Genomic DNA, 14,697 nt, shown 5'->3' on the forward strand with positions numbered 1-14,697 from the left:
GTTTGTTTTGAGCTATGAAGTGTTTGTCAGGTTTAATAATTTCACACTTTTAGGTAGGTTTTTTTTTTTTTTTTTTAAGTGTATTAGATGAGGATTCATTTTGGAGAGGATGTGTACGTTTTTACCTCAGCTCTTGGTCCTCGGTGAGAATTTCTTAATTTGAAGCTTCATGGTTCCTAGATAGGCCGGCATGGTTTCCTCCAAGTGATAGGTCAGCTTGTGTATATTGTGTATGTTTATTTATAAAAAAGGTCCATTTCATTTATCAGATTTTTCAAAGGATTCTCTTATTCTCCAAATGTCCTCACTATTCCCATGTTGTATAGGTTTACCTACTCTTACTGCTCAAGGGCTTCCTTTCCTTGAAAAATCTGCCACAAGTGTCACTGTTTGAAAGTTAAGTATACCTTCTGCATATACAGGATTATACATTTATCTATAAAACAGCTAAACAGGATAGATGTAAATGTTTTCTTCCTTTAAATGGTCTCCTACCTTAGAAGGAGATCTAAGAATTTACCAAACCATTGAAACTTCGTTTACTTTTAAAAACTGAATAAAGAAATTTGTTGCCTGGAAAAATTACAAGAAGATAGACTCTTGGTCATTTTGGACATGTTTAAGGACCCTTGAGAATATGATTGTAACTTCTAATTACCTTTATTAGACTAATTCTTATACTTATTAAATATTTATTATCACCTAATGTGTGCCTTGCTCCAGGCACCTCAATATGGGCCCTCATCTATCTTATCTTCTAGTAAGGGAAGCAAACGTTAAAGAAATAAATGGGGCAGCCGGGGTGGCTCAGCGGTTTAGCACCGCCTTTGGCCCAGGGTGTGATCCTGGAGACCTGGGATCGAATCCCACGTTGGGCTTCCTACATGGAGCCTGCTTATCCCTCTGCCTGTGTCTCTGCCTCTCTCTGTTTCTCTCATGAATAAGTAAATAAAATCTTAAAAAAAAAAAAAGAAAGAAATGGACAAGAGGTTGGGTTGCAATAAGTGCTATAAAGAAATACATATCAGGTAAGTGGATCAAGTCATAAAAAGTACTTATTTATATAGGATAGTTAGGAAAGGGTTCTCTGAGAAGGTAACCATTGAGAAACATCCTGAACAATGTAAGGGAATGATGGCAGAGGGGTTCCAAAGATGTGATTATGCATGACATGTCTAGAAAAGGGCAGGATAGGTACCAGTCATAAACACAAAGCAACAGACCAGTGTTCACCATGAAGATTTATTTTTAGGGATATAATGTGGTTATTTGAAGGGATTATTTGCAAATAACAGTACAATTATAATTTAATGAATAGTATTGATTTTTGTGCTGTATCTATAATTGATAAAGATTTTTCCTGTATTTTTCAAATCCATTGAAATTTACCTATTTTAATAACATAAAATTATGTTGTGTGTGTTTTTTCTTTCCACAGACAGCAATGGATCAACTTCACATGCACTTTACTCAAGCCATTCATAATACTGTATTTCAAGTTGTTCTTGGTTATGTGGAGCTATGTTCAGGAAACACAGATACAAAATTCCAAAAGCTGCAGTATAAGGATCTCTGTACAGTATGTAGCAACTTAATTCTATTCATATTGCCTCTCTTTTAGTTTTTAAATTCATATTCCATTTTTCATAGCACATGCTATTTGAAGATGCTACTAAAATAATAAGAAATGTTTGCCAAAATTTTTTTTTCTCCCATATTGTTCTTTTTCTCATAATGGGAGATTCAGTCACACAAATGGTAAAGGTAGATGAGATGGTACAGATTTATGGAGTGCAGTTGCTTCTAAATGGACTCTTTACTCTGTCATAGCTTCTTTTACTCTTTTCTCTCAGGTTTTTAATTCTCTTCTGTGATTGTATGTAGGGTACTTCTAAGCAATCATCTTAGCTGGTTTCCTGTATACACTTTCAATCAGCCTTTCTGTGTGTATAGGTGCTGTAACCAATTTCTTTTCATCCTTAAAGAATCAGGCGTCTATAGGAAATATAACCACAGGTGAGAAGTGAACTGAGTTGGGCTCTGTTTTAAAATTGGTCCTGCTGATGGATTGATGGAGGGTGTGAGAAAAAGAGAATGATGAACAACTGGGAGAACAGTGAGTGGTGTCATTTGTATTTACAAGGAAGACTGATTTGTAGTGAAAAGTCATGAATTCTGTTTCATACCTATTAGCATTCAAGGGAACTTGTTCAGGAGGCAGTTGGATAAAAGAACTTACGGAGATGAGAGCTGAAGTTATAGAGTCATCGGAATATAATTGTACTTAAAGCCATGATATTTGGTAAGAAGATTGAGTGTAGATAAAGGACCTTGAGGCCCTTAGGCCTTGTGATGTTCAGAGATTAGGTAGGGAGGAGAGACCAGTTAGAAGGATATGAGAAAAAATAGCTAGCTGTGTGGGAGAAAAACTAAGAGGTGGTGGATCAGCCTACAGAAGGCAGTATTTCCATAAGAATTGACTGTAAACCTATGTCAGATGTTTCTGAGAGTCTGTATAAGGTGATATAACAGAATTAACAACGTGGAGGTCATTGTTGACCTTGGTCTCTACTTCTAGTTCAAGAATGTTTTGTATCTCTCACTGGAGGATTCTTGAATTATTTATAAAATCTACTTGGAAAATAACAGTTCTAGAAGGTAGATATCTATTCTCTACTGTAATTATGTCCAGGAGTTAGTATAAAATTAAGCTAATCTTCATTCTTTAGTGAATTTATCAAAAAGTTACATGTTCATTGGAAACTGGAGAAATCTTATTTGAGCTACAGCAAATATTCCAGGAGGATATGATTATATATGATAGATTATGGATTAAGTTAATAATAGCAGTGGATGGTTGTTAATATAGCTAAAATTTTTAAAAATCATTTCATAAATCCTGAGGACTGTCACAAATACAATAATTGTTAACTTAATGTGTGATATAGTTGCATAATTACATTTTTAAATATCCAGTTTTAAGTACAGCCATCATTTGTTAAATTTCAGTGATTTTGAAATGTGTTGTTTATCTTATTCATATATTTTTTTAGGTTGATAGCATATTTAAATTAAATATACAAGCAATCAATTTCATTTTTTGATTCTTTTAGTGTTGTGCTGAAGAGATGATTTAAATGGTAAAGCAATTTATTACAAGGTAGTGATTTCTCTGTTACAGCAGAAAATAACTTTCAATAATTAAAACAAACATTTTAAACTAATTAGGCTTGTGTCTTTCAGTCGTCTTTGGTTAAATCTTGTGTGTGTTTGTGTATATGCATCGTGTACTTGGTTACCATTAAACTTTTATATATTTTTAAAAATCATAGACATATTTGTACTTCTGCTTCTTGAGAAAATCCTCTATACATTTACTTAACACAAAACTAAAAGTTGTACCTAACTTATAAATGTTTATGAACAAAAATTTGTGCTTAAAGTGTTCATCATAGCTTTTTAAAAAATTTTTCACTTTTTCTCAAAGTTGACTTTTGAAGTAGCTGTGTATATTTAAATTATCAGATAACAAGGGGCTTATCTTTCTTAATTTTATTTTGAGTTAATGTTTGTTAAAAGGACTCCAAGAAACATCTGGTAATTCTTTATAATATTATCCATCTATGTGTGATAGTGGTGAGGTATATATAATTAAATTAAGGAAACAAGTGATTTATTGGTATATTAGAGCTTAGTCATAGAACACCCTTGCCCCCCCGAACAGCTGGCACATATGTTATTATTCATCCAATATAGTCGTACACTTCTGGTTTACATTTCAAGCTGTGCTAAGATATGTGTTGAAGGAGTTTTGAAGTGGTAAGAATAGTAGCAAATATTGATGGCTTCATGAAGGAATTTCATTTGAGGAAAGGGTATAAACAGAATTAGGTATGGTAGACTATGTTGAAAGAACAGACTCAGAGGAGTACAATAATGAAGTGAAGAGTGTGATACATTTTAAGGTGGCCCATTTTCTTTGGAATGATTCTCAATAAAAAATCAAAGAAGTTCAGAAATTACCCTGAGCCTCTTAGAAGTATTTACATCAGTGTTGCTACAAGCAGACAGGGATATGGATAACTCTGAAACCTAACAAGTTTTCATTTGTTTTGTAATACTGAATTCTGTTTGATCTATCTATCTATCTATCATCTATCTATCTATCTATCTATCTATCTATCTATCTATCTATCTATCTATCTATGATTCTATTTATTTATTCATGAGAGACACACAGAGGCAGAGACATAGGCAGAGGGAGAAGCAGGCTCCATGCAGGAACCTGATGTAGGTAGGACTCTATCGCCAGACACCAGGATCACAACCTGAGCCAAACGCAGGCGCTCAACCACTGAGCCACTCAGGTGTCCCAAATTTGACATGTTTAAGCCAGGGAAAATTAGGAATAATTATTTCTCATTTTATCTATTTATCTATCTATCTATCATCTATCTATCTATCTATCTATCTATCTATCTATCTATCTAAATCTATCTATCAATCAGTTAGATTGATGAAAAGATGTGGACTTTTAGTAACTGAGTTCTATAAATGGAGGTGACTGTCTCAGGAGAGGAAAAATGGAAGCAACCCTTAGAAATTTAATAAACTAATGAAAGGAAATTTAAATATGTTTTCCTATTGAGATCACATATAAAGGATCTGGAATGGCACAGTTCAGGCAAGGGAGATGATTTGTGAAGGAGTCTTTAATTAGAATGTAAGGTTCTTGGTTTTGCAATGCATAGCAATTGGGAATCATTTTAGCCCTGATTAAAAGTAACTGATAATACTTACTGAGGTGGTGCTAGTGGAAGAGTATATCTGACAATGGAATGTCAGGTAAGAACAGAGTCCTCCGGAGATGTGTATAAGATGTTGACTGGTAGATCTTAGAAATGAGAAGAAAGAGTTCAGGCATTTGAGCAGTTGTTTTTCTTTGTATAATAGTAGTATTTTGAAGGAAGTCCTTAATCACAGAGTTTAAATATAACATTAAAAAATGAAATACATAAGGGGCACCTGGGTGGCTCAGTTGGTTAAGCATCTGCCTTTGGCTCAGGTCATGATCCCGGGGTCCTGAGATCAAGCCCTGAGTTGGGCTCCCAGTTCAGCAGGGAGTCTGCTTCTCTCTCTGTCACTGCTCCCCTGCATGTGCTCTCAAGCGCTCTTCTTTCTCTCTCAAATAAATAAATAAAATATTTTTAAAAACTGAAGTACATGAAATAATATACTGATCAGAGTTGAAAGGAATGGAGTTCCTATAAACAGGGAACAATTGTGTTTCCTTTAAATGGAAAGAGATTGGAAATGAAGAGATCTAATCATCTGCTTGTCCCTGTTCATAGTATTTTTAAAAACCACTCATATCTGTCTATTACTAAATGGGCTAGAATGAAATTGAACTAAAATTTTTTGATATCCCTTTACAAAGAAATCTGGGACAAAATTAGGGTTCTGTTTCTATTTACTCTGGTAAACGGAGAACTTCAGAGTTCTTAAGACCATCAGCATCCTATCCTGTTATGACATTTCTGCCATTTGTATCCTGTCAGCCATTGCTCTGAGTTTAAAAGCTTAGTTGGCTTTGAGCTTATTGAAATTATTTTGTTATTGAATGTACTTACTTCTCTTTCTTTACCAAACAATGTTTTCTGAATGATTTAATTAGAAACACAATTTTTCTTTTTATAGTTTATCTTTTAGTCTGGTTTTCCTGTTTTTCTTGAATGTATTGGCTTACAGCTGTTAGATCAGTAATTTAGGCTCTTTTAAAAATGTGTACATTATTTTGAAGCTCAAATTCTGATACTTAGCAAAATTTTCAAATGAGAATCAAACCTCATTCATTTCTGGAAAGGGCCAATGTAAAGGTTTATTTACTGAAAAAAATTAAGCCTTGTTTGTGATAGTATTTGCATAGATGTACCTTTAATGTTTATACCAGTCTGTGGAGAGATTTATAGACACCAAGTGGATGCTCTTTATTTAGTGATGTTGTAGAGAAACTTTTTGTAGATTTTTTGAAAGTTTATGAACTACGCATCAATTTAAAACATTTTTTTTTACAACCTTCTTTGGCAGGCTGTTGGATTTCCCTGGGAAGCTTATACTAAGATGTTAATTAGGATGTTATTGATTAAATTTATGATAATAGAGCTGGCTAAAGCTGGTTGAAATTTTCCCAACCACTTAAAATTTTTCATTTCCAAATGAGCGTAATGAGTTTTGAGTTCTGTTTTTGAAATGAACTTGATAATGTAGTAATACTTTGGTGAAAAATTGAGTTTTGTTTTTTTTTTAAACTTTATGAAATAATTTCAGTATGTGTGTGTCTTTTTTTTTAAAGATTCATTTATTCATGAGAGTCACACAAAGAGAGAGGCAGAGACATAGGTAGAGGGAGAAGCAGACTCCCTAGGGGGAGCCTGATGTGGGATTTGATCCCAGGATCTTGGGATCCACAGGCAGATGCTAACCACTGAGCCACCGAGGTGCCCTTCAGTATGTGTTTTCTCAGAGTCTGGCACACTGGAGGTATTTAGTAAATGTTTCTTGAGTAAATTGGTTTGTCCTCTTTGTCTCAGACTAATTGGTATAGTGTTGACACATTTCAAATTTAAGTATGAGGGAAAGAGAACCAACATTGTGTACCTTCTGTGTACTGTGTACTTTTTCTAAAGTTTCTATTTATTTATTTGAGAGAGAGAGTGGGGTAGGAGGGGCAGAGAGAGAGAGACTCTCAATCAGACTGAGCTGAGCATGGAGCCTAACTCTTGGCTCCATCTCATAACGCTAAGATCATGACCTGAGCTGAAATAAAGATGCTTAACCGACTGAGCCACCCAGTTGCTCTTCTGCCATGTACTTTTGCAAATGGTTTATGTGCATACATCATAGAAAGACAAACTGAAGACTGGTTTAATGTTTCATTCTTCTAGGCTTTAAAAATTTTATTATAAATAATATCTTGATATTGAATTATAATTCAGTGTCAGTTTCTTTGATGGTTAGTAAATATCTTTAGTAAGATCTCCTTTGAACATACCGTTTATTTTGATGTTCATATAGAAACCTAAAGACAAATTCCTCTTTTTAGCAAAAAACATGTTTCTATTCCCAAATTCTCAGAACATTTTCTGTTATGAAGAATATGTTTTTTCTCATCAGCTAAGCATGTTTTTGCTTCTCTGTAACTCTGTAACTGTCTCGTTATTCTTTTGCTGTTTTCTGACTTAAAATAGTCTGGTATTTATATGTTATTACATTACTTAGAGTCTTTATAGAGTTAGAATGTAGATTATATAAGTAGTTGCTCAAATTAAGCAATCATTAATTAACATGTTTACTTTTAAAAATATACATATTTGAAATCATAGAAGTAAAACATTAATAGAAAAATATACATAAGCAAAAAGAAGAAAATAAAAATTATTTATGCATGCAAAACTGGTTCTTTTAATGTGTACGTAAGTGAATAACTTTTAAAAGTAGGATTATGCTGTACAAACAGTTTTATAACATTTTCCCCCACTTTCTATGTTATAAATAATTTTTCATATAAGTAAATATGCTACCTGCATAACTTTTAAGAGCTTGACAATATTTCAGTGTAAGATCTTCTGGATTAATTAACCAGTTTTCTATTCTTAGATATTTGTTTTATTTCTAGCTTTTGTCATTATGAACAACACTGTAGTAAATATTCTTAAAGCTAAATCTTTGCACACATCTTTCATTATTGAGGGTAAGAAATGAAATTGCATTGTCAAAGGCTTTGCATTTATAAGGTTTTTGGTTCATTTTTTCCAAAGTTGCCCTCTAGAAAGTGTTTCAATTTATACTCCCCATCAGTGATGTCTGCTTTTATCCCTTTCCCTATATTCATGAATGCTGATTATTTTGTATTTATTAGCTTAATTGTCAGATACCAGAAGGTAGCATATCAAGAATAATTTATGTTGTTTATCACACAGGCATATTTAGGATGTGGAAGAAATTAAACTGGGATATTTAATTGATTGTTGGGGTTAATTTGGTTGATTTGTTGGATAGGTGAGTAGATATTTCTCTCATTGGAAAGTACATATTTGAACATTTGGTCAAAGAGAGAAGTCTTTTCAGTTAGAAGAGTAATATTATACATTTCCTTGAGTGGCTTCCGCAGGTCTGTTTTAAAATACTCCAAAGAATAAAGCTGTCAGATTTATTATCACATATTTGTACCATCACGACTCCTATATTTTCTTACATATGAATATATATTGATTTCTATATATTTAAGATAAAATAAAAACTAAGCTTTACTAATTTTTAAAAACTCAAACTTAATATCAAAAGACAGGTAAGGAAAAATGTTCCATGCTATTTATTCTCTGAATTGTCAAGAACCATGAAGGTTCTGAAATTTCATCCTCCTTACAAACTGACAAGCTAGCCTGTTACCCTTTCATGGATGCAGGCATAAGACACAACGCTCCATTTTCTTAATACTCTGACTTGCTAAGTATAAACCAGTTCCCTTATCATTACTCAGCTTTGTTAATCAAGTAATCAGTTCAGTTCAACAAGTATAGATACGGTTTTACAGAATATATAACCCAGTAAGGTGTCAACATTAATTTTGGTCAGAGGTAGGATAAGAAAAGTTCAAACAGCATAAAGTGTCATTGGGGTCAACACCTTTTTTTAAGGGATCTAAGGAAGGCAAAACTATCTTATTGTTAGGAGGTTGCAAGTTTTGAGCTAGGTCTTAGATTTCAATAGGCACAATGTATATGGCTGGGTCCAAGGGATAGTAAGGTACTATCCTGAGCAATGGCATGAGAAAAGTAGAGCATAGAGCAGGAAAAGCAACCATAGGTTGTCCAGCTTGGTTTAACTGGATTTTCAATATTGAAGATTTAGTTGTTTACAGTGTTATCTGGGACTGTGAGTGCCCCTGGAGTGCACGTTTTGGGCTGTAGTTATCTGGGTAGCCAGTCTTCCCTCTTTGGCTGGAAATGAAAGGGTTTTCTGGTCACTTGTGTGGCAAGGCCTCTGGGCTGTCCAAGTCGAAGAATCTGTCAGTGTAATGTAGACTCCTGGGCGAATTGTGTGTGTGTGTGTTGTTGGGGGAGGGTTGGGAATAGATGCTAAAGAACCAACCTGTTTTTAGAGCATGGCATGCACTGCCAGCAGAAACAAAAAATAATTTACTGATAGCCATTCTTGAGATCTGTCAAGAAACCCTATTTTTAATTTGATAGTGTTCTTACATTTAAATACTGTCCCTTTTTTGGGTGCTAATCTCAGCTTAGAGGTTCACAGCATTTTATCACCTGTAATTTTGAAAAATAAATTATGTATTCTAATTATACCTGCTTTGCTTGTTTTATTTGTATTAAGATGTCTAATTTGATTCAGGCCATATTTAACAGCAATTCGAAAAACATGAGAATCGTTTAAAGGCAACCCTTTTGTTTTACAATTTAAAAAAGATGCTAGTTAGTTGGTTCCAAGTTAGCATCACTTATATCATACAGAAAATATGATTTAATGGGTATATACAATTATAGTATTAATGATAAAATGCCTGGGAGATGGGAGTGACTATTTTCTCACCATGATATATTTGTGTTTTTATATCATGAATGAATCCAGTTTGGTACAAGGAAAGTTGTGCTATAGCATATGTATAATTGTTGTCTTTGGAGAGTCATAGTGTTTAAAGCTTCAGAGAGAATGTAGGTTATTTGTTTCATCCCTAGGGGTGTCTAGATGAATGAAGTGATATTACAGCATCATGACCAAGTAAGTCACAAAGTTGGGCCCTAAGCCCAAAAGTGTGCTATCTGTTCCACTATACTGTGCACGTCTCTGGCTTCCAATGGCTAGAAAGTACTGATGATGTTCAATTTTATACAGCTTGGCCTTTAATAGACGTAATTAGAGGTTGGAGAGATCTTGTAATTGCTTGGCTCAGCCACTTTCTTAGGTCCAGAGTTCAGCCTCCCCAGAAGTGTTTCTAGCTCCTGGGCCTAGTGCTGTTTGGATCTGCAGCATACTTCCTGAAGCCTCCCAGACAAGCCGTGGTCCTCCCCACCAGCTTCTTCTACATCATTCACAGTGCTAACAGCATTCATCTGAATATAATGCTAACTCTTTGTTGTTTTTTGAAATCCATCTATCAGTGTGTATATGAAGTTGGGGATGGGGGATGGCAGCCCTGGGAGTTTTGGGTCTCTGTGTGGATGCCAAGACATCTGTTCCCTTTATGTTTGTCAGGATGTGATTAGAGTGTTAAATCTAAGTGAAGCAAGAACAAAAAATACCTTAAGGATACTCCTAAGAATTTTTATTTTGACGTTTTAACATAAAAATCATCTTCCTGAAATTTTTTTAGGTATTTGGTAATAGAGATTTCTTTTTTTTTTTTTTTTTTTTTTTTTTTGGTAATAGAGATTTCTGATCAGGGTAAAAGTAAATTAGTAAGAATTAAAAAACTAAATCTAGCAGCCTCCTTTTTTCATATGAAACACTTAGCTTTGCACTTAATCCACTTTTAAAAGGTGGCATTTTTTTTTCATTGTGTGCTTCAAATTGGGAAAGGCTGCTTGTATTCATTTCACATTTTTTGAAAATAGCCTCTATATTCTTACTTATTGTTTATAATTAAGGCTAAGATGTTGCTGGTTTTACTAAGCTGATTTTATGATTTAAATTTTGACCAGGTAGGTAGGTTGAGATGGTTAAATAGCAGAAATGGAAGGTGCAAAATGTTACTTTTAGCCGACTTTTCCCCTCACTTCACAACTTTTGCTGAATAAATTGATACTACTAGCTTTCAGCAAAGAATGGCAGTGGAGAATAGCTCTAGAACACCGTAATATTTGATAATTAAATTTCTACTTCCTATATATTCCCAATATATTCTTAATTTTTAAAACAATTTAAGGACATGTTATTTTAGTTCTTTGGGGTGTCTCTTTGTGAATATTTTCTAAATTGACCAGTTGAAGACTTTCATTGCTACTACTGATAGGTAATACAAACATGGAACTGGAATTGCAATATGGCACTCCTCTGCCTTCAGTATTCCTGGTCTTATTCTAAATAAATCCTCCCTTAATTGAGACTTGAACTGTGATGAAATGTTAGTATTTAGTGATTGGTGGATGGATTAAACTAGTGGCAAGGTAGGCAGAGCCAGTAATCTCTAACACTGTTTTATGAAAGGTGAAACTTCAGTCCTGAGTGGTTTGTTGTTTGAGGACATATGACCACTAAATTGTGGAACCAGACAGCTGACTGAACCAGACAGCTCTTCTCTAGCCTTTTTTCTATTATGCCCTGCTGGTGTGAAGAAGAATAAATGTCTGAGTAGAAGTTTGATGGGCTGTTAATTAGGACACTCAAAATTCTCTTCTTGGCCTGCCTTTTATTTTTTGATTATTTATGCAGTTATTTGTTTATTTGCTGTTTTCCTTAAATTTCTTTTGTTATAGTTGTGATTCACCTATGTCTGTGTGATAAGATTCTCTACTTGAAATTTAGAGGTGATTTTCATAAATTAATGAGAGAACACTACTTGAAATGATTTTAGTAATAAGGTGTTAAAAGCATAACAATCATTTGTTGCAATTAGAGTTGATGCCAGTTGGTTATATGGTATACTGGAAAGCGGTTTTGGAGTCTAGTTTTAAAATGAAATGACACTTTTAACTTATTGCCAGCATTGTCTTCAAATGCAGAAATTAACATATCCAGGCTTAAATGTATCAAAAATGATATCTTTTTATCTATTCTACCTTGCCCTCTTTCCTTAAACTATATACTGTATATGTATTTAGTACAATGAATCTCTACATTTGTTTATATTTTAGAGTATAAATTTAGGCAAGAGTCATCTTGTTATTTGGTGCTCAGTATGTCATAGTCTTAGGTTTGTACATATGAACATATTTGTGAAGATAATAAAATTTGGATTCTTTTGGAAGACTTTTTAGGCATGTGCAGTGGTTTAGCTAGATTTGTGAATGTTTACACTTGGAACTATTTGGTGAAAAAAAGCTTGCTGTAACTTCAATAATTTTGACTTTTTTGGAAAGGAATTTACATATACATCTCTTTGTATCTCTTCCAAACTCGTTAAATTTCAGCAAATCATCAAGAGGTAACAGTAAAAAAACCTCCTTTTCCTCAAATAACTAGTAAAATAATGTAGCTCGACAGTAGCTGGGTTGAAAATAGAAGGTAGCAGTAGTTCTAAGATTCAATTTTCTGGTTTGTTAAACTGTGACAAGTATAATAAAAATTAATTGGTGAACTATAACAATTATTTGTATAGTCATAATTTTTCTTTGGGAAGAAATAAGACTAACACTGTCTTCCTTTTATCTATCCAAAAGAATGTTGGGATATAATTATATTAAATTTATTTGCATAATATAAATATAAATTTATGTAAAGTTGAGTTTATGAAGATGAAAAAAATTGACTTGTAAAAGAATACCTTTATTCAGGTGAATGATTGCTGAGTTGCAGCCCAGAACTTTTTTGTGATTTTTTTTTCCCCTCTGCTTTAGCTTTTTCTTGAACTTGTGCATCAGTAACAAGTTTTTTATTGCATGTGTGCTTTAAGAGATATGTAATGATGGGATAAAAATAAACCAAGGGGGGAAAAATATCAAGACTGGTTCATTGTATAGGTGGTAATTACAAAAGTAAACATGGAAAGTAGGCATAAAAAATCACTTCAAATTATGGCATAAGTAAGCAAAAATATTTTATATTAATCTCTGCAAGCTACTGCAAGCTATGTGTAAATCTGGATGGTCAGTCTAATTCTTCTGTGAATACGTACCTATAGCAAATGTGGTGTATTTGGAGAAATGTCACTTCCTCCTATGTTTCTTTCATTATTTCATCCCTGACCCCACCTTGTAAAGGTAACTAACTACGGTGTTTTCCTTGTTTATCTTCCCTCTGTTTATTTTTGTTATACCAGATATGTGCATTAAATTTTTCCTATTTCTTATGTGTATAATTTTAAATATATTTTATATATATCGTATATATAACTTACACAGAGAAGTTAAAATTTTTCCCTTTCTCATATATGTATGTATAAAGGGGAAATTTTTTTAAAAAGTTTAATTCCAATAGAATTAACATACAGTGTGATGTTAGTTTCAGGTGTATTGTATGTTGATTCAACAATTCAATATATTACTTAGTGCTCATCAAGATAAGTGTACTCTTTTTTCTTTTTTTTTTTTTGAGGGAGAGAGAGAGCATACATGGGAAGAGGGGAGGGCAGAAGGAGAGAGGAGGAGAGAATCTTAAGCAGGTTCTACACCCATCGCAGAGCCTGATGCAGGGCTCGATCTCATGACCTGAGCCAAAACCAAGAGTCAGGTGCTTAACCAGCTGAGCCGCACAGGTGCCCCAAGATAAGTGTGCTTTTAGTTCCCTTCACCTATTTCACCCATCCTCTCACCCACTTCCCCCCTTGGATGGTGCTAGAGAATATAATGCCAAGTGAAATATATCAGTCAGAGAAGAAATTTATGTGGAATTTAGGAAACAAAAAAGAATGAGCAAAGGAAAGAAAAGAGACAAACTAAAAAAACAGGTTGTTAAGTATAGAGAACAAACAGATGGTTTCCAGGAGAAATTGTTTTAATTAAAAAATTTAAATATGCGTGTATCAGCTTATTATTTTTCATAGTTGCATAGTGCTCTTTTGCGTGTATGAACGGTAGTTTATTCAACCAGTCTCTTGTTTGGACATTTAGATAGATTGCAGTATTTTGCAGTTATAAATAATCCTTCACAATGAATAACCTTGTGTATATGTATTTTTGCATTGTTTGAGGTGTATCTTCAGGACGAATTCCTAGAAGTGGGATTGCTGGGTCAAGGGGAATTGTACATATGTGATTTTGTTAAACAGTGCCAAATTCCCCTCCATAAGTTTAGATCATTTATCATTCCCACCAGCAATGAATGACAGTGGGTGCTTTTTCACAGCCTTGACAATAGAATATATAGAGTGTCAAAGATAAATAAAGCCAAATGCTAATTAAAGTTGTATGGACAGATTTTAACCATTGTTTACTGTTGAAACAGGGAAAAGAATCCGGTGTGAAACAGGCTCACCTTCCATTTGTACAGAGGTGACAAGGGCATTTTAAAGGAAAGGGGATGAGATGGGCCTCAAAGTCAGAGAATGAAAACTTACAGAAAACAGGAAGTGGAGGTTAGTTCCTGTGAAGCCCATCTGGGTTTGCTAACTGTGGCTTCTTGAAGTTAGGCCCCCTCTCTCCCTCAGAGGCTGGGAGACAGGGGACCTATCTTCAGGGCTTAGCTGAAACGACAGTAAGTTCTTTTGGCAGACTTGAGTTTTCTCAGGCAGGTACTTTAACAGGAACTAGGGTCATCCTAGGGATCCAGCCTTGAGCTATTAGAAGCTATGTTAGTGGTTTTTTGTTTGTTGTTGTTGTTTTTTAATTATTTATTTATTCATGAGAGATGGAGAGGGGCAGAGGGAGAACCAGACTCCCTGTGGGGAGCCCGATGCGGGACTCGATCCCAGGATCCTGACCTGAGCCAAAGGCAGATGCTCAACCACTGAGCCACCCAGGTGCCCCGATGTTAGTATTTTATGCAAGTCTTTATAGGCCAAGCATGAGGGCTAGTTGAAAAGAGAGC

At 34.2% G+C, this 14,697-nt stretch overlaps 1 protein-coding gene across 4 annotated transcripts in view; it reads left to right on the plus strand.

Annotated features, from left to right (window-relative positions):
- The window catches only part of VPS50 (VPS50 subunit of EARP/GARPII complex), a 132,521-nt gene that overhangs the window by 44,660 nt on the left and 73,164 nt on the right, over positions 1–14,697 (plus strand). For all 4 annotated transcript variants that reach the window (XM_038556829.1, XM_038556832.1, XM_038556830.1 and 1 more), the window contains one exon: positions 1,439–1,579. In XM_038556829.1, coding sequence (XP_038412757.1) covers positions 1,439–1,579 — 141 coding nt within the window. The remainder of the gene's footprint in view (positions 1–1,438; positions 1,580–14,697) is intronic.

The sequence above is a fragment of the Canis lupus genome, chromosome 14 (assembly GCF_011100685.1).
Source record: "Canis lupus familiaris isolate Mischka breed German Shepherd chromosome 14, alternate assembly UU_Cfam_GSD_1.0, whole genome shotgun sequence".
Classification (NCBI taxonomy): domain Eukaryota; kingdom Metazoa; phylum Chordata; class Mammalia; order Carnivora; family Canidae; genus Canis; species Canis lupus.